Genomic DNA, 17,939 nt, shown 5'->3' with positions numbered 1-17,939 from the left:
GCTTTGTCTTATTTTAAGTGCATATTTTCTAATTATCTTATTTTAAGTGTAAAAATACTCATTCCATTGGCAAACAAATCTTATTTTCCTGCTCAAATTAAGGGTAAATATACTTGATTTAATAAATTTTTTACTAAATTTCAGATCGTTTTTGCAGTGCACTACAAAAATGATGTTTAAATTTGTGAAAATGTCTTAAAATAAATGTATTTACCCTTAATTTGAGTTGGTAAATAAGAAAATCTCCCAGCTGAAGGAGCATTTTTATCCTTAAAATCTAATTATTTGATATTATGCTCTTGAAATATGCTTATTTTAAATGGACATTTTCTTATTCCATTTGCAAAGTATCTTACTTACCTTCTCAGTTCAAGAAAAAATGCACTTATTTTAAGAAAACCTGACTTACTTAGATTTCAGTTTTTTGCAGTGTAATCTTTGCTTGAAATGTAGATGTTTAAAGTGAATGCCCTATAAAGGGTTAATCTAATATTTGGTTATAAATAAAGCAACAAACCAAACTTCCTTTCTGAATCTTTCTACAAACCCTGATGTCGCTTTTATCGTCTCGTCTGAGAGTCCTAACTAATACCCGGAGTGACCCTTGAACCCACCTCTCCATTAGATAATGTAAATGACCAGCTTTCCTGGGCCTCAGCCAGCGGGTGTGTGCACCTTTACCTGGCCTCAGCTGTTCTGTCGGTCCCTCTGATGGCATAGCCCTGCCTGTGCTGCTTTTTTCCTGCTGCCGGCAACACAAACGCAGTCGAGCTGCAGCACACGCCGCAGATACAGAGACGGGAGAACAGGCAGCCAAGAGACAGGCACACTCAGAGGAAGGAGGGAGACAAACACCGCCATGGGCTGCTGTAACAGAAGGTGCGGGTTGATAGCTGGAGCTCTGGTTGGGGTTTTGGTGGCCATCCTTGGAGGCATCCTCATTCCTGTGGGCGACAACATCATCAAGGGAACTGTGAAGCAGGTATGGAGTTCAGTTTCACCCTGACTTAGAGGGTAGGGAGTGACAGGGCGTCTCAGTGTGTGACTGAGTGTGAGCGTGGAGATCAAGGTGAATCAGGAGAAAACAGAGAGACGAGGCGTATGCTTTTGTTAAAAGCTGCTTGAAACTGCAAAAAATGAGCGATAAGTATGACTCATTTGATCCGTCAAAAGATCCCCCATCTGTGAGTCTTTCACGGGAAATTTCTTTATATGAGAGCTCTCCGATTTCCTTTAAAAGAGAGCATCCACCTTCTTTAATGTGTCAGAGATGCTGGCCTGCTGGCAGCCTTGAGTCCCGTTAAAAATAGCTTGTCTGTGTGTCTGCGGGGTGTAGGAAGCCGTCATTGAGCCAGGGACGACAGCTTACGAGAACTGGGCGGCTGCAGGGGTAAAGGTGTATCGGCAGTTCTGGCTCTTCGAGGTGATGAATCCACAGGAGGTTTTGGATTACGGTGCAGCTCCAGTGGTGATAGAGAGAGGACCTTACACCTACATGTGAGCTTTATTTATCGTCTCTCTATCTTTGAAACTGATTTGATCTAAAACTAACGGAAGAAAAACATTGTTCCCTTTACTTTTTAATCAGTTTCTTGAAGCATCTTGTCATTTCCTTCTTTTAGGACAAGATATCTTGCAAAAGACAACGTCACGTTCCACGAGAATGACACCGTCTCCTTCCTGCTCCCCAACGGTGCCATCTTTGAGCCCTCCATGTCAGTGGGAACAGAAGAAGACAACATCACCTCTCTGAACCTGGCAGTGGCTGTATGTATCACAGCCGACGTGTTTTTATTTCTAATTTCATGCAGCTCTGCCGCTAATATGCAATGAGACTTTGATTTCAAAGTCTGTCAGAAGAAACACGAAAATAATCTCTGCTTAGTTGCAGCAAGCTGCTTTTGTTTGTCATTTCTGACATCTGATGGAGTATTTACAGAGGATTAAAAAAAAAAATTTCTTCTTGGTTTATCTCTAAAATGTTGGAAACATCCAAGATAGAGAAAAAAAAATACCACACACAAATGAATCAAATGAAACGTGTCATTTTTATAAATATTGTGATGCTTGAGTCTGTCTAGTTTATAGAAAAGAAGATAAATAGGATGCATGCTTTAAAAAAAAAAACCCCAGTCGAGTTTGATTAAGGAAAATGGTCGGGTTAAAAAAAGAAAACCCAAAACAGCAGTCAGAAATAACAAGGAAAATGTTTTAAGGCAAATGAAAATGAGAAAAATGTGGATCCAATTTTAGCTCGTTACCATGCACACTGTAGGTGAGTCATTTGTGAAATAAATGTAAAAAATAAAACACTGAAGCTCCTAGTCAGTAGCTAAGCACGGAGGAGGGTGTATCATGAGGAGGGTCTGATTGTCTCCCTAAAACCACAATAAAGTACATGGAATTTGTTGCTCTTTAAAACGGGACTATAATCCAAAAATCATTACCAAGTCAACACAGAAATGGCTTCATGGACATAAAAAAGCTTTTTTTCTTGGACAACTCAGTCAACAGACTTAAATCCTGTGGGAAACCTGGTTGGTTCAGAGACTTTGCTAAAAGAAAAACAGTTGAAAATCCCTCCACCCATTTTAGAGGTATAGGAGTAGACTGGAATATTTGCAATACAATAAAGTCACATGCTTACTGAGTAATTATTGTGGATTATAAGTGCATTTGTTACATGTGCAAATATAACTTTATGGCTTTAAGTCTTAGTAATAATTGATTTTTTTTACAGTACAGTGTTCATTTTTTTTGTTTTTTGCTGCTTAGAGTTATAATACATGTATGAGGCTGGGGCTATAAACTTTAATTAACAAGCCTGACAGATATATAAGCTTTCCACTGATCTCAAATAAGTGCAGCTTGCAGAACACTGGAAAAACGATCTAGAAATAAGTAGAATCTTCTTAAATTAAGTGTATTTACCCTTAATTTGAGTAAGTAAATTACGTAGTTTGCCAATGGAATGAGTATTTTTACTCTTAAAATAAGATAATTAGATAAAATGCACTTGAAATAAGACAATGCAGTTGTGTGTTCCTATTTTAAATGTAAATTGTCTTGTTCCATTGGCAAAATGTCACTTTAACTCCTCAATCCAAGAACAAATGCATTTATTTAAAGAAAAAATGAATTCTTTAGATTTGGATTTTTTCCAGTGAATAACACGTTTTAAAACAAACTTTGTTAGTTGGGTGACTTTTTTTATACACTGAAAAAAAATGAAATCTAAGTAAGTTTATTTTTCTTTAAAAAACTGCATTTCTTTCTTGAATTAAGCAGTTAAGTGATACAGTTTGCCAATGGAATAAGGCAATTTACATCTAAAATAAGAAAAAACAATTGCGTTGTCTTATTCCAAGTGGATATTATCTAATTATCTTATTTTAAGAGTAAAAATACTAATTCCATTGGCAAATCTTATTATTTACTTGCTTGAATTATGCTAAATACACTACTTTTAAGACATTTTTAATCGTTTCCGGGTCGTTTTTGCAGTGTACAAATGTTAGATTTGAATTGAAATCATATAAGTCTTGAGGGGAATTTAAAAAGTTGAGGATCAGTTGCCGAAGCGCTAAAACAAAACAATGACAGAAGGTGTTTACAACAGTGAAAGGATCGATTTTACTCCTTTATCTTTGCCAGCTGTCTCTAGTGAACACACCTTCCGCAGAGCAGAGAGAGGCTGGACAAAAATATGAATCTAAGAGCGTATTTAAACTTGTTATCCAGCTGCTCTTTGACCTATTTATCTACTGCATCTCACAGGATGGACTTTGTAGCTTTTTATTCCACCTCATCTTTTGCCAACAATAAAGCTCGCTGCAAGAAAAGCTTTCTGGCTGGTCCCCGTTTGGCTAATTTTCCTCCTCACTGCTCCCTTTGGTTTGGTCCAAAGCAAAAAACTGCATTAAAATGTGTTTTAATGGCGTCCAGAACTAGTTTTAAAGCTTGATATTCTGCATTGTGATTACAGCGGTTCATTGGTCCAGCTTTGAAGTAAAAAAAAAACAAAACAGACTCATATCTCCTAATTGAACACAGTCTCTGTTTTTATTGACAGAGCGCAGATTTCCTTCAAACTTTGATAAGAGGAAAACAATAAGTGGGCGTCTCTGCTCTAATTGTCGAGATATCAGATCCATATAAGAAGATTATTTTTCAAATGTATCAAAAAGGCAACTACCTCTTTGGATTAATTTCCTTTACTTTATTAAAACTGCTTGTTTTTGCTTGTCTTTCAGGGAGCTTATTCTGTGGTACCACCAGGATTACATGTATTTATAGAGAGAATGATAAATTCCACCAATTCCTCCCTGTTCCAGCGCCGAACAGTGAAAGAGCTGCTTTGGGGCTACAACGATCCCATCCTGAAAGAATTTGTGGGCTTCTTCCCAGATGTGAGTAAAGTCTCCCAAAATAGGGAAAAAAAATGGTAAAAGATCCAAAGAGAGTTTCTAGAAAGACTCGATTGTTAGTTTACCAAACCTGTTTGGTATTTTCTAGAAAGTTCCAAATGGCTTTCCCATAACTTATCAGGTATTCCAAGAACTTACTTGGAATACCTAAAATTTTATTCTGTAAGTTTAAGGAAATCTTTTGAATTTAACCTTGCAACTTTCAGAAGAGAACCTGGTCAGATCAAGTAAAGTTTAAGAAAAAAGTTTCGGAAAGTATTTTGTAAATTTTTTTAAAAACTTGCTAGGTTCTGAGAAAGTAACTAATAATTTCTTAGAATTGTTTTGTAAGCTTTCATGAAGCTGCATATCATCACTTAGAAAGAATCTGATGAGTTAATAAACTAGTAAGTTTTAGCAATGGCGTAACGACACAACAATAGTCCCGTAAGCAACATTATCTGCGTGGGCCCCATATGAAGTACAACACTCTGGATTACCCATAATTCCAAGTAGTAGTGCAAAAAATAAAATACTCAAATCTATATTCCAGTTTGAAATTTGATATTTTTCACCAACTGTCTAATGAAATGTACACAGTTATTAACATAGTAATTAAAAGCAGTGTTGGGCACGTTAGTTTGAAAAAGTAATTAGTTATAGTTACTAGTTACTTCTCCCAAAAAGTATTTGAGTTAGTAACTGAGTTACTATACAATAAAAGTAACTAGTTACTAGTAAAAGTAACTATTGCTTTACTTTTTTGTATGAAATTAATAAGTGGGGATGTGTAATTCTGAAATCCTGTGTTTGGGTTGTTATAGATACTGCAACATGTAGCTATATCTATCTATCTATCTATTCCATCCATCCATCCATCCATCCATCCATCCATTCATCCATCCATCCATCCATCCATCCATCCATCCATCCATCCATCATCCATCCAACCATCCATCCATCCATCCATCCATCAATCCATCATCCATCCATCCATCCATCCATCCATCCATCCATCCATCCATCCATCCATCATCCTTCCAACCATCAATCCATCATCCATCCATCCATCCATCCATCCATCCATCATCCATCCATCCATCCATCCATCCATCCATCATCCTTCCAACCATCAATCCATCATCCATCCATCCATCCATCCATCATCCATCCATCCATCCATCCATCCATCCATCCATCCATCCATCCATCCATCCATCCATCCATCCATCATCCTTCCAACCATCAATCCATCATACATCCATCCATCCATCCATCATCCATCCAACCATCAATCCATCATCCATCCATCCATCCATCCAACCATCAATCCATCCATCCATCATCCATCCATCCATCATCCATCCATCCATCCATCCATCCATCGATCCATCATCCATCCATCCATCATCCATCCATCCATCCATCCATCCATCCATCCATCCATCCATCCATCCATCCATCCATCATCCTTCCAACCATCAATCCATCCATCCATCCATCCATCCATCCATCCATCCATCCATCCATCCATCCATCCATCCATCCATCCATCCATCCATCCATCCATCCATCCATCCATCTTTCTCCCTTTCTCCATATAGGCTAATGATCTTTCAAGCTCTCCGTAGTTCCCCTGTGGCGCGAGCACAGGGCGACTGTTGCGCACCTTTAGAGAGCATGCGCGTTTTCTGTCGCTTGCGCGGTGAATCGTGCCTCCGCGCTGTGCGGAGATGCAGGGGAAACCGTATCTGATGGGGAAACGCAGCTCGACGTAACACCAGAATTTCCATCTGGAAAGCGCTGTTTTGCCGCTGGAGTCCTCCTCACTCTCCATCCTCCCCTCTCTCATGACGCGCGCACGAGTCCTATCATGAAAAAAGGTTAATTGTGCGACCTGAGTAACGTGCAGTAACGGGGTGTCGGCAATTGTAACTGCGTCATAGTTACAGTAAGAGTAATCATTTTCATTACTCGTTACTAACAAAAGGTAGCGGCGTTAGTAACGCCGTTACTTTCAACGCCGTTACGCCCATCACTGTTTAAAAGTACCACTGTCTGCTTTGCGATTGGTGTAAACGGCTCACCATCATGTTGAAATCTGGCATGTCGTGGGGTATAAAGAAGGACCGGTCAGTAATCTTAAAATCTGGTGGTTTTAAGAGGAATTTTTCACACTATTACGTCTACAATACGATGTGCTACTCAACAACTGTGAAGGGGGCCAACCAGGTGTCAGTGATGGGGCCCCTAAGAGGTCGGGGGCCCCTAAGCATCTGTAGTCTCTACTACCAGTATTTACGCCATTGAGTTTTAGAAAGAGCTGCAAGTCTTGAGACAGTTTCAGTAAAGAATCCAATACGTTACGATAAAGTGCTGAGAAGTAAAGGCAAGTTCTTGAAATAAAAAAATAGAGCAAGGAATTTTCCAGTTCTTAGAAATTACAGGCCGTATTATTCAGTTCCAACAAAAAAATCTAATCACTTTTTCTTCTTAGTACAACAAAACATACGATGGCTACTACAATGTCTTTACTGGCAAAGATGACATCACTAAAGTCGGTCAGATCGACATGTGGAGACAAAGCAGGTCAGTCTATTCCTGTAACTTATATATAAAAATGTAAAATCTCATCATTTAAACAATCATGATCTGATAACCTGTTTGATCCTTTATGTGCCACATCTATTCTATTCAGTGTTGGTTATTTTGCATGCAGAATTTAAGAAACGCGTGAAGTAAAAACTATAAAACAAACACACTTTGCATAAATTCTAATGTGATACCATCAATAGATGCCTAATATACACACAAAACCTCATAGAAATTTCCAGTGCTTATACTACACCCAGTTTATGTCACACATATGTTTCAGCAGACATTGTCCACTTTTTCCCAAAAATAAGATGAAAATATATATAAAGATAAAATATTGAAAATTCAAATATATGCTTCATATATTTGCTTTGTGCCATAGGAGCTTGGGTTTTTGGAATGACACATACTGTGACATGATTAATGGGACAGGTATGGTACCCAAGTCTTATGTTAAAAAAGAAAAAGAACAACTACATACTCTCTTGAATCTGTAAGCCAAATTTTCTTCTGTTATTCTTTAGATGCTTCTTCCTTCGCTCCCTTTGTGGACAAAGAGGAGCCCCTCTTTTTCTTCTCATCAGACATCTGCAGGTGATGAAAATTTTCCTGGAAATGAACATTCAGGCTAAACTTTGGACCTTTTTCTCTCACACTAATCTAATGGACAGACCTTTAAAAGGAAACTGTAACTGTGTTTTTCCTGATTCCAGATCTGTGTCGGCCAGCTATGAGCAGACTCTAAATCTGAAAGGAATCGATGTGTACAGATACTCTCTTCTCCCATCTACTTTGGCCTCCCCTGTGGATAATCCAGACAACAAATGTTTCTGCTCAAACATGAAGGTCACCAAAAATTGCACCCTTGCCGGTGTGCTAGATGTCAGCACCTGTCAACAAGGTTATTTACATTAAAAAATGCTAAAAAAGGTAGGCCATCTCATTTCGTTTCATTCTTCCATTTATGACTTAACTTTATATTTCTGAACAGGGCAACCTATTTATATCTCTCTGCCCCACTTCCTGCATGGCAGTGAATCACTAGTGAAGGATGTGTTGGGCTTGAACCCCAATGAAGAGCACCATAAAACCTTCTTGGATGTCGAACCTGTAAGTGAACGTCACTGATTGAATTTATTGATCTTGCCTTTGAATTTCAGTGGTTGCATTTAAGACTGATTTGTAAAAGTTTTTTTTTCTTTTTTCAAATTAGACCACTGGGTTTACTCTAAATTTTGCCAAGAGAATTCAAGTGAACATGATGTACGGACCATCAGACGTCATTACGTGAGTTGTGCTATCATTTTTCTTTTTTAGTTTAGTCGTGTAAGGGAAGTGTAATCCCTTAATTTGTTGCGAAGCTGCAAAGTCCAAATAAAGATATCAAATAAGTTTGTGTGCCAACCTTATCAGCTTTCACGCAAGGTCATCACCATAAAAAAGAAAAATGTTGTGTGATGCCGTATTTGCATCAAAAGTATCTTACTGCAGGTATCATTTCAGGTCCCACCATTCCAAAAGTTTCACCATTTCCAGTCATTTTCTTTGGATCATGCTGAACATAAATGTAATGTTACCCCCTCCCCCCCATCTCTTACGTAACATGAATAAGTCATTAAATTTATAATGTTTATTATCGTTCAGAGAGTGACGAACTGGAAAAAGCTTTTATACACTACTCTAAAAAACAAAGGGAACATGTAAACAACACACAATATAACTTCAGTTACATCAAACTTTTTTGAAATCAAACTGTCCACTCAGGAAGCAAGAAAGATTGGCAATCAATTTCACATGCTGCTGTATAAATGGAATAGACAAGGCCGTAGCAGGGCAACAGCCCAGCAGCAAGACCGCTACCTCCATGTTTGTGCAAGGAGGAACAGGAGGAGCACTGCCACAGCCCTGCAAAAATACTTATAGAAGGCCAAAAATGTGCATGTGTCTGCTTAAAGGGAATAAACTGACTCCATGAGGATGGTATGAGGGCCCGATTTCTCAATCCATCCACCAACGTCAGGCTGCATCAGACTGTCTAAAAGTTGCCAAATGCTTTAGTCCAGGTGTTTTAGGGAGGTCAAACAGGCACATGGAGGCCACATACAACACTGAGCCTCAATTTGACCCATTACAGGACATTACATCGAGGTTGGATCAGCCTGTAGCGTTTTCCACTTCGATTTCACGTGTGGCTCCAAATCCGGGCCTCCATTGGTCAATAAATATGATTTCCATTGATGATTTTTGATTTTGTTCTCACCAAATTCAATGTTGTTCAGAAAAAAATGTTCAATGAGAATATTTAAATCATTCAGATCCAATTATTTGAGTGATCCCTTTTTCAAGTGTATTTACAAAAGAAAGAAATTAAGTCCAAAAATTTAAAATGACTGTGAAATGTGAGGCTCAGAGTCTTTAGCTATGAACTATTGCTTTATAATCAATCTTTCCTTCTTTTAGTCGTCTTCCACTTATGCAGATCCCAGACAACACTCTCTTAAAGAACACTCATTAAATATTTCAGGGACATCCCAAGGTTCTTCATGGCATAGAGGGAATATTTTTCATTTTCATTGAACATTTCTTCTTCTTAAAAACTCCAAACAGGGGCTCTAAGGTAAGGAGCTGTTCTTAGCAGAAGTCTCCATGAGCACAGCTCATTTTATACCGGCTCCTCTATTCCTCTCCTTATCTCTAATGGTATTACTTGGCATTCAAGAGAGGAAGCTAATTTCAGATACCATATCACTGTAAAAGAAAATGTTAGCAATTTGGGTTGCCAAATTGGACCTTAGCAATGCCAGTATATTGGCTAATCCTCCGATGATCACTTGTGTAAAACAAAGTAATTGAAAATCTAACCTTGATACAAAGACTGGGCTCAGACCTAGGGGGAATCAGTATTGTCTTTTTCTGGTTTAAAACCCTGCATCAGACTTGAAAGGACTAACTTGTCAAAAGCAGAGTGGCACAACAAGACAATTTTCATAGGGGTTGTCAGGCAGGGACCAATGTTCCCGTTACACACCGTTGCTTTAAGCAGGCTCAGAGGTCTTACACTTTAGAATATAAGAGTAACTGCAGCAGGTTTCAGTCTAATAAAGACCTGAATTAATAATTCATACCTTAATCAATACCCATGCACTTAAAAATGTAGATTTTTTTACACAATATTTTACACAGGATATGAACTGATAAACTTTTTACTTGCAGGGTACTCAAGAACGTGAAGGACTTTACCATATTGCCTCTGGTTTGGCTGAATGAGGTAAGAGAAAAAAGGAAACTTATATGCATAGCATAAATCTCCAACTCTTCAACTTTTTCATATTTTCTCACAATACAACCTAAAAACGTCAAAAGATTTTGATAGGATAGTACGCTACCGTTCAAAAGTTATGGGTCACATTGAAATGTCCTTATTGTTGAAGAAAAAGCGCTGTACTTTTCAATGAAGATAAATTTAAACTAGTCTGAACTATAAAGAAATACACTATATACATTGCTAATGTGGTAAAGGACTATTCTAGCTGCAAATGTCTGGTTTTTGGTGCAATATCTACATAGGTGTATAGAGGCCCATTTCCAGCAACTATCACTCCAGTGTTCTAATGGTACAATGTGTTTGCTCATTGGCTCAGAAGGCTAATTGATGATTAGAAAACGCTTGTGCAATCATGTTCACACATCTGAAAACAGTTTAGCTCGTTACAGAAGCTACTAAACTGACCTTCCTTGAGCAGATTGAGTTTCTGGAGCATCACATTTGTGGGGTCAATTAAACGCTCAAAATGGCCAGAAAAAGAGAACTTTCATCTGAAACTCGAAAGTCTATTCCTGTTCTTAGAAATGGAGGCTATTCCATGCGAGAAATTGCTAAGAAATTGAAGATTTCCTACAACGGTGTGTACTACTCCCTTCAGAGGACAGCACAAACAGGCTCAAACCAGAGTAGAAAAAGAAGTGGGAGGCCGCGTTGCACAACTGAGCAAGAAGATAAGTACATTAGAGTCTCTAGTTTGAGAAACAGACGCCTCACAGGTCCCCAACTGGCATCTTCATTAAATAGTACCTGCAAAACACCAGTGTCAACATCTACAGTGAAGAGGCGGCTGCGGCAAAGAAAAAGCCATATCTGAGACTAGCCAACAAAAGAAAAAGATTAAGATGGGCAAAAGAATACAGACATTGGACAGAGAAAGACTGGAAAAAAGTGTTGTGGACGGATGAATTGAAGTTTGAGGTGTTTGGATCACAAAGAAGAACGTTTGTGAGACGCAGAACAAATGAAACGATGCTGGAAGAATGCCTGACGCCATCTGTTAAGCATGGTGGAGGTAATGTGATGGTCTGGGGTTGTTGTGGTGCTGATAAGGTGGGAGATTTGTACCGGGTAAAAGGGATTCTGAATAAGGAAGGCTATCACTCCATTTAGCAACGCCATGCCATACCCAGTGGACAGCGCTTGATTGGAGCAAATTTCATCCTACAACAGGACAATGACCCTAAACACACCTCCAAATTGTGCAAGAACTATTTAGAGTAGAAGCAGGCAGCTGGTATTCTATCGCTAATGGAGTGGCCAGCGCAGTCACCAGATCTGAACCCCAGTGAGCTGTTGTGGGAGCAGCTTGACCGTATGGTACGCAAGAAGTGCCCATCCAACCAATCCAACTTGTGGGAGCTGCTTCTGGAAACTGTGGGGTGCAATTTCTCCAGATTACCTCAACAAATGAACTGCTAGAATGCCAAAGGTCTGCAATGCTGGAATTGCTGCAAATGGAGGATTCTTTGACGAAAGCAAAGTTTTATGTAAAAAAAAATCTTATTTCAAATGCAAATCATTATTTCTAACCTTGTCAATGTCTTGACTCTATTTTCTATTCATTTCACAACGTATGGTGGTGAATAAGTGTGACTTGCAGGAAAACACAAAATTGTTTGGGTGACCCCAAACTTTTGAATTGTAGTGTATATGGTGGACCATTAGTTGTGTATGAATAAGGTAGAAGGAAAATCAGTTTTTGAAAACTAGATAAAAAAATGTGGCTTATGCACCACAGTTTTAAGACATCCACACTGAAAACCGGCTAAATATCTTTAAGAACCCAACGACAAAAATTTCCCAACATACTGTAAAATTTGAAGGCGTAAATTAGTAATGTCTGTCTTATTTTTCCTCCCCTTTTTTACCAGACGGCGACGTTGGATGATGAAACAGCAGACATGTTTAAGAAAGAGCTCCTATCTCGTATCCAGATGTTGGAGACAGCAGAGTATTCGCTCATAGGTGTTGGGGCTGCAATCTTTCTCATGTGTATTATTGCTTACCTGATAGTGCGGAAGAGCCATAACCAAAGCAAGGTTGCATAGTAAACAACTGACTCAGCTGTTTGTCGTGGGTCAGAGCACATTCCAGGCAACATCATCAGTTTTTTTATATAGACTTGCAAATATTTGCAATCACGTCTTATTTGTCAGCTCTCCTTTTATTCCAAAAGAGAGGAATACTGTGATTTTTTTTAACCGCTCAGTAGAGCTGATTTTCTTTGCCAGTCATTGTTTTGATTTTAAACACTGTAACATGAACTCAATCAGGGATTTCTTGAGGGACAGCGAATATAAACTCATCTGAACTTTGCCTCAAAGGAGAGAAGGGGGTTTATTTGACACCCTATGAAAGGAATGTAGAAGCGCAAATGTTCATAAACTTTGCTAAACTAGTGTGATGAAAATGAATAAAAGCTACAAAAATGTTTTAATCACTTTGTGGTTCATTTAACAATGTGATGAGTATGATAAGAGGGAAAAAAAGCCAAATCTTTGGCCAGTGGAGCCGCTTTTCCTGCTTTTAACCTCTTACACCCTAAGGGGATATAAATAAATTTCTGCCTGACAAAAACACACAAAAGTAAATAACTTATAGCCTCACAGCTATTAGATTTAAGAAGAAACTTTTGGTACGTCTGTAAAGGTAAGATGTCATAGAATGGTTTTCTGGTGTCAGCACCATTGTAGCTTTGACCCTGCCTGAAATATTAGGGACAAAATACAAAATATTTTGCAATTTTTGAACCTCACCAAAATTTTCTTTGAAATAAACATTGCAAAACACTACCAAAATATTATTTATAGCACAAATAGGTAGTACAGACTTTCAAATCTAAATGTTGTGTAAAAATATACAAAATGTGGACTCAATCAGATGAATCATATTTATTTTAGAATGGTATTAGTGAGAAATTTCTTAGGCGGAGAGGCCATTTTGGCACATTTATCCATAAATGTCACCAAACTGTGCCAAATATGTTTTTTACATCAAAACTGGGGGTTTGGTAAAACTACAAGGTCATGTAGCAGCTGGACCCGCCGGTGGGTCCGTAGGGTTCAAGGGGTTAAGGGGTCTTTAGTTCACCACAGAAAACAACATGTTATGATTATTCCTCATATGATACACTAGTAAAAGTTTATTTTCTGTAATAGTTCCACTAAACATTTACTGATTTAGATAGAGAGGTAAAAAAGAAACTATTTGTAAAATATTGGAATATTTTTCTTTAGAGGAGATGCGTAACTATTTAAAATACCAATATCATGAAAAGGCATTGGATGATATTGATTGAAAATACGGAATAAATAGGAAATCACAATTTTTATAACCAAACATCTGTTTCATTTTATTAATTTTATATATACACTTAAAAGCCTAGCAGCTAGATGGTGGTGCATCACTCAAGCGCCTATTTTTGAGCTGTTCTGAGCCACCTGCAGCTGAGGAACAACATCTCGTTAAGTTTTAAAGAGCTATATTTTTATAAAAATATGTCCTCTTTGTTACTGTATCATGATATATCGGGATAAATCGTACAGCAATATTGTGATTGTATGGTATCGCCAAAAAACTGCTAGTTCACAGCACTAGGTTTGGAATTCTAAAAGCACGACCGTTTTTTAAATTAATTCTTAGATAGCGGAATACGTGATTTATTTCTTATTTTTTTCTTGAGTACATGTTTTTTTTTTTATTTAAGAATGAATGGAGCTTGTAAATGTCTAATGGATCCTTTATGCTTATTCACAGCAGAAAGTCATGGGTAAAATCCAGAGATGGGAAGTAACAGAGTACAAATACTTCGTTACTGTACTCAAGTAGATTTTTCTGATATTTTTACTTTACTACTTATTTTTATGGCGACTTTTTACTTCTACTCCTTACATTTTTACGCAAATATCTGTACTTTCTACTCCTTACATTTTAAAAAATTAGCTCGTTACTTTAGTTTTGAATCATTTCAATGGAGTTACCGTTATTATTTTTCACGTCATCAATACCAAATTCAATCTAATTGGATGGGAATCTACGTTGCATTTGACGCACCACTACAAGATGAATCGACAGATTCGGCGGTATTCATTTGCGGCAAATCATTGCAGCTTGGTGGCGGTGGCGTTAGCATAGTAGTATGGACGACAAGATGATTGAAAAGGAACACAACGGATATCTAGTCCTATTGGCAGACATCCATTTAAAATGTAGGCAACGGCATGAAAAAAGTGGTTTCTACTTTTACTTTTATACTTTAAGTAAATTTACAAGCCTGTACTTTGTTACTTTTACTTGAGTAAAGAAGTTTAAGCAGTACTTTTACTTTTACCAGAGTATTTTTTAACACAAGTATCTGTACTTTTACTCAAGTACGGAAAGTGAGTACTTTTGCCATCTATGGTAAGATCATGGATGAAGTTTTGATTTCAGAAGTGGGGGGGGGGGGCGCAAGTACTTTTGAATATAACTAACTTCAGGATGTTTGACGATTCAATCACAGACTTCATTCATCGGCACATCAGATGTTTGTAAAGTGAGCTTCTCAGGAGTGACAGCTGTGACAGCCAATCACACAAGAGAAGACAGAGATCCAATCAGGAGCTAGGGGCGGTCTAATCAGGGAAGTGGGCTTCAGCTTGACCTGCGGTTTTCCCCTTGGTCCTAGTGCAATGAATGTCTGTGTACTGCTGCGTAATATCGGTTTTGGACTGTAAAAAGTCCCCCTGTCCTCCCCTAAAAATTACTTCCATGGGTAAGATCATCCCTGCACTTTTTCAGCAATTTTTATAGCAGTTCTCTTGGCTGAGCTGCTTCTACTACATTTATGTTGTCTATATATTTTTTGGCCAATCAGATTTCGAGCGTTTGTGCGTTACGTCAATCAAATCTCCCCAGGGCCTTCAGAATCAGCAATATTGGCTGAATTTAACAATATTAATGAAGAATATTTTCTTCAACCAATCAGATTTCAGATTTGCCCCACTTTGCCACTTAGCGGTGTCACCCATACATCAGCATTTTCTGTCCTCTGATTGGTCTGTTAGAGCAAAATTTTTACAAATGGTAACCTAGTGACAATCTATAAGATGAGTTTTGTTCCCTTTTTGACAAGTTAGCTCAACTGATCTCAGTTTTATTTAATATCTGACACCAATGTTATATTTTGTGTGCAGATTTTAAAGAGGTGTTAATTATCGGATTAACAACACCGCCTCAAATCCGACAGTAGATGTAATAATAAATGTGGAAACTGATGATAATCTTTTTGATTTAAAAAAAAACATCATCACTTAAACATATTTATTCAGGCTAAGACATTAATAAATACAAATACATAGACTCAATGACAATAAAATTATTCAGAATTGAAATAAAACATTGACATGTAACTTGACTTTAGTTACATGTGCAGCAGAGATCTGTATGAGGGAAAATGCATGCTTAAAATCAAAAATATTAACCAATATGTCTTCAAATTGCAGATGCAGTCCTTGCTGGTAGATAACACTCAAGTTATGTACAAAAAGTAACAATTGTCACCAAATTTGAAGAATATTAACTTAACTAAAATACATTTAAAACAGTTTGTACATAAACAATTCCTATCTACATCACCTATGGGTTGCAAAAAATGACTTTTCACATATGCAAAAGGTCTAAAGGGCTGGTTATACTCTGACTACCTCACTAAGTCTGACAAAGTGTAACTGAAGGCTTTGGAAAATGCGATGACACTGAATTGATCATGAAATGTCTGAGTTTAGTTGCTCGAGTAAAATCCATGCATGGATCCAGAGACGACTGGATTATTTATAGCTGGAACATTTCTCTGACAAAAGCAGGAAAGAAATGAAGCAAAGTGCAGCTTGATGACATCGATGGACCTTCTTTTACAGATTCTAAGCAACCATGAGCTGCAAAATACAAATATATCTTTAGAGAGAAAAAAACAGAACAGAAACAGACACGGATGTAACATCTGCATCTATTTAGATTTAGAGATTCATATTCTTAACATCTCACTTCTGCAGCACATTACTGGCACAGCTGTTAAAGTTAAATAAGGAGCTGGAATTAAAAGCATATTTTATTGCACAACCATAATTAAAAGATGTAATTACATTTTTGAGAAAAACTTATGGTTTATAATATCTAACCATTCCTATGAAATAAGTTTAACTGAAGGTTTATTTTAACTTTTTAATTCACTTTTTATGTATTGCTGCACTGATTTACAGTGGAGCAATATTTCTCAACAAAGACATTTTTCAGGTTTTGAAGTATTTCAGTGTAATATCTGCCTAGAGGCAGGGGCGGATTTAGGAAATGTGGGGCCCTAGGCAAAGACAGGTAGGGGGCCCTCTGGAGTCAGAAGACAACTCATAAAACAGCCCCATTCTACAGATAGAGAAATGTTAATAGAATAGACATCCATTATCTGTTCTAGGTTGTGTCCCTCTCTTCTTGTCCCTTTTCTTCTTGTTTTCCTCTCTATGTTTTGTACTCAGCTGACTTTTCATGCTGTCTCTAAAGGAATGAAAGATTTTTTCCAAGCACTAAGCTCACTTAGCTGATTGCTCCTTCCTGTGTTTCCAAAAAGGCCAAAGTAAATAACCCAGTCCTTCTTTTCACTGTAGACCAGCCATGATCTGCTTATCTGTTCTCCATTTTTCATTTGGATGAAATAATAGCTGCATGAATCATGACAGCAGACAAGATAGAGGAGAGCAGGAGGCGGGGTTACCAATCTACTCGCTCTGGAGAGCAGAGTTCGCTGCTTTTAGATGTTGTCTCCAAAGTCTCCAGTAGCAGAAAAAAAGTCTCTAGATTTGGCGCTAGGAGCTTTTTAGAAATCAAAGTGTTAGAGGGGTCTGAAAAGTGGCTAAATATAGCGACTAAAGTGCTAAGTTGGCAACACTGCTCTATGCATCGTTTGTTTTCAAATGGTTTGCTGCTGTCTGTTTGGACCTTTCTGAACATGTGCAGCAAATGGACTGATCCAATATGGTGGACGCTGAAGGGGGGGCTGAGACACACTTAATATTATCAGCGCTCTGATGGCATTTTAGCCAAAGGATTTTGATCAAAAACATAATTAATGTGCAGAAATACATGTTAAACGAGTTTTATGGGGGCCCCCCAGGAACTTGTGGCCCCAGGCAACTGCTTAGTTTTGCCCAAGGATTAATCTCCCCTACCTAGAGGTTTCATATAAAAATGACTCCTTACTTCATATTTATTCTTGCTATAATTTAAAATAAAAAAATTGTGAAAATTTGCACTTCTAACCATGAAATAAACCAATATTATTCAACAGGTGTTTAATATCTCCAAAGATTGATGAGGGTTTTGCAGCTCTGGCCAAATGAAGTCAGTCAGCATGAAGGTGAAAATGGCTTTCTGGGTCGTTGTTATCCTGTGAGACGCCTGTTTCCTTTAGGCACTGGCTACTAGCTGGCAGGTTTATATTGACGGCATGCACAGAAGATGAATAAGGGATGTAAAGACATCTAATAAGCTCCCTTTATTAGACTTGATGTTAAAAAGTCTCCACCATTATAGGCTATACACATGCTTTTGTGGAAGAATTATTTTCTGTCCTTCAATCACAA

At 37.8% G+C, this 17,939-nt stretch overlaps 1 protein-coding gene across 1 annotated transcript; it reads left to right on the top strand.

Moving 5' to 3' along the window:
* The first annotated feature begins 634 nt into the window (after positions 1-634).
* cd36 (CD36 molecule (thrombospondin receptor)) lies at positions 635-12,763 on the top strand. The gene is made up of 12 exons (XM_038281282.1): positions 635-982; positions 1,337-1,497; positions 1,623-1,767; positions 4,254-4,409; positions 6,904-6,995; positions 7,384-7,433; positions 7,526-7,595; positions 7,715-7,902; positions 7,993-8,111; positions 8,215-8,288; positions 10,215-10,269; positions 12,198-12,763. Exons 1-12 carry the CDS (start codon positions 860-862, stop codon positions 12,372-12,374), a joined length of 1,410 nt encoding a protein of 469 aa, XP_038137210.1. The 5' UTR covers positions 635-859; the 3' UTR covers positions 12,375-12,763.
* The last annotated feature ends 5,176 nt before the right edge of the window (positions 12,764-17,939 follow it).

Source organism: Cyprinodon tularosa, unplaced genomic scaffold, assembly GCF_016077235.1.
Source record: "Cyprinodon tularosa strain WSP-4 unplaced genomic scaffold, ASM1607723v1 ctg17, whole genome shotgun sequence".
In the NCBI taxonomy this organism is placed as follows: domain Eukaryota; kingdom Metazoa; phylum Chordata; class Actinopteri; order Cyprinodontiformes; family Cyprinodontidae; genus Cyprinodon; species Cyprinodon tularosa.
Note: the sequence above shows the minus strand (reverse complement) of the source record. Positions and strands in the feature narration are given on the sequence as shown.

Coding starts and splice junctions, on each gene's coding strand:
- cd36 (XM_038281282.1), top strand. CDS start 860: ATGGGCTGCTGTAACAGAAGGTGCGGGTTGATAGCTGGAGCTCTGGTT. Junction 4,410..6,903: donor TTGTGGGCTTCTTCCCAGAT/GTGAGTAAAGTC, acceptor TTTTCTTCTTAG/TACAACAAAACATACGATGG. Junction 8,112..8,214: donor CCTTCTTGGATGTCGAACCT/GTAAGTGAACGT, acceptor TTTTCAAATTAG/ACCACTGGGTTTACTCTAAA.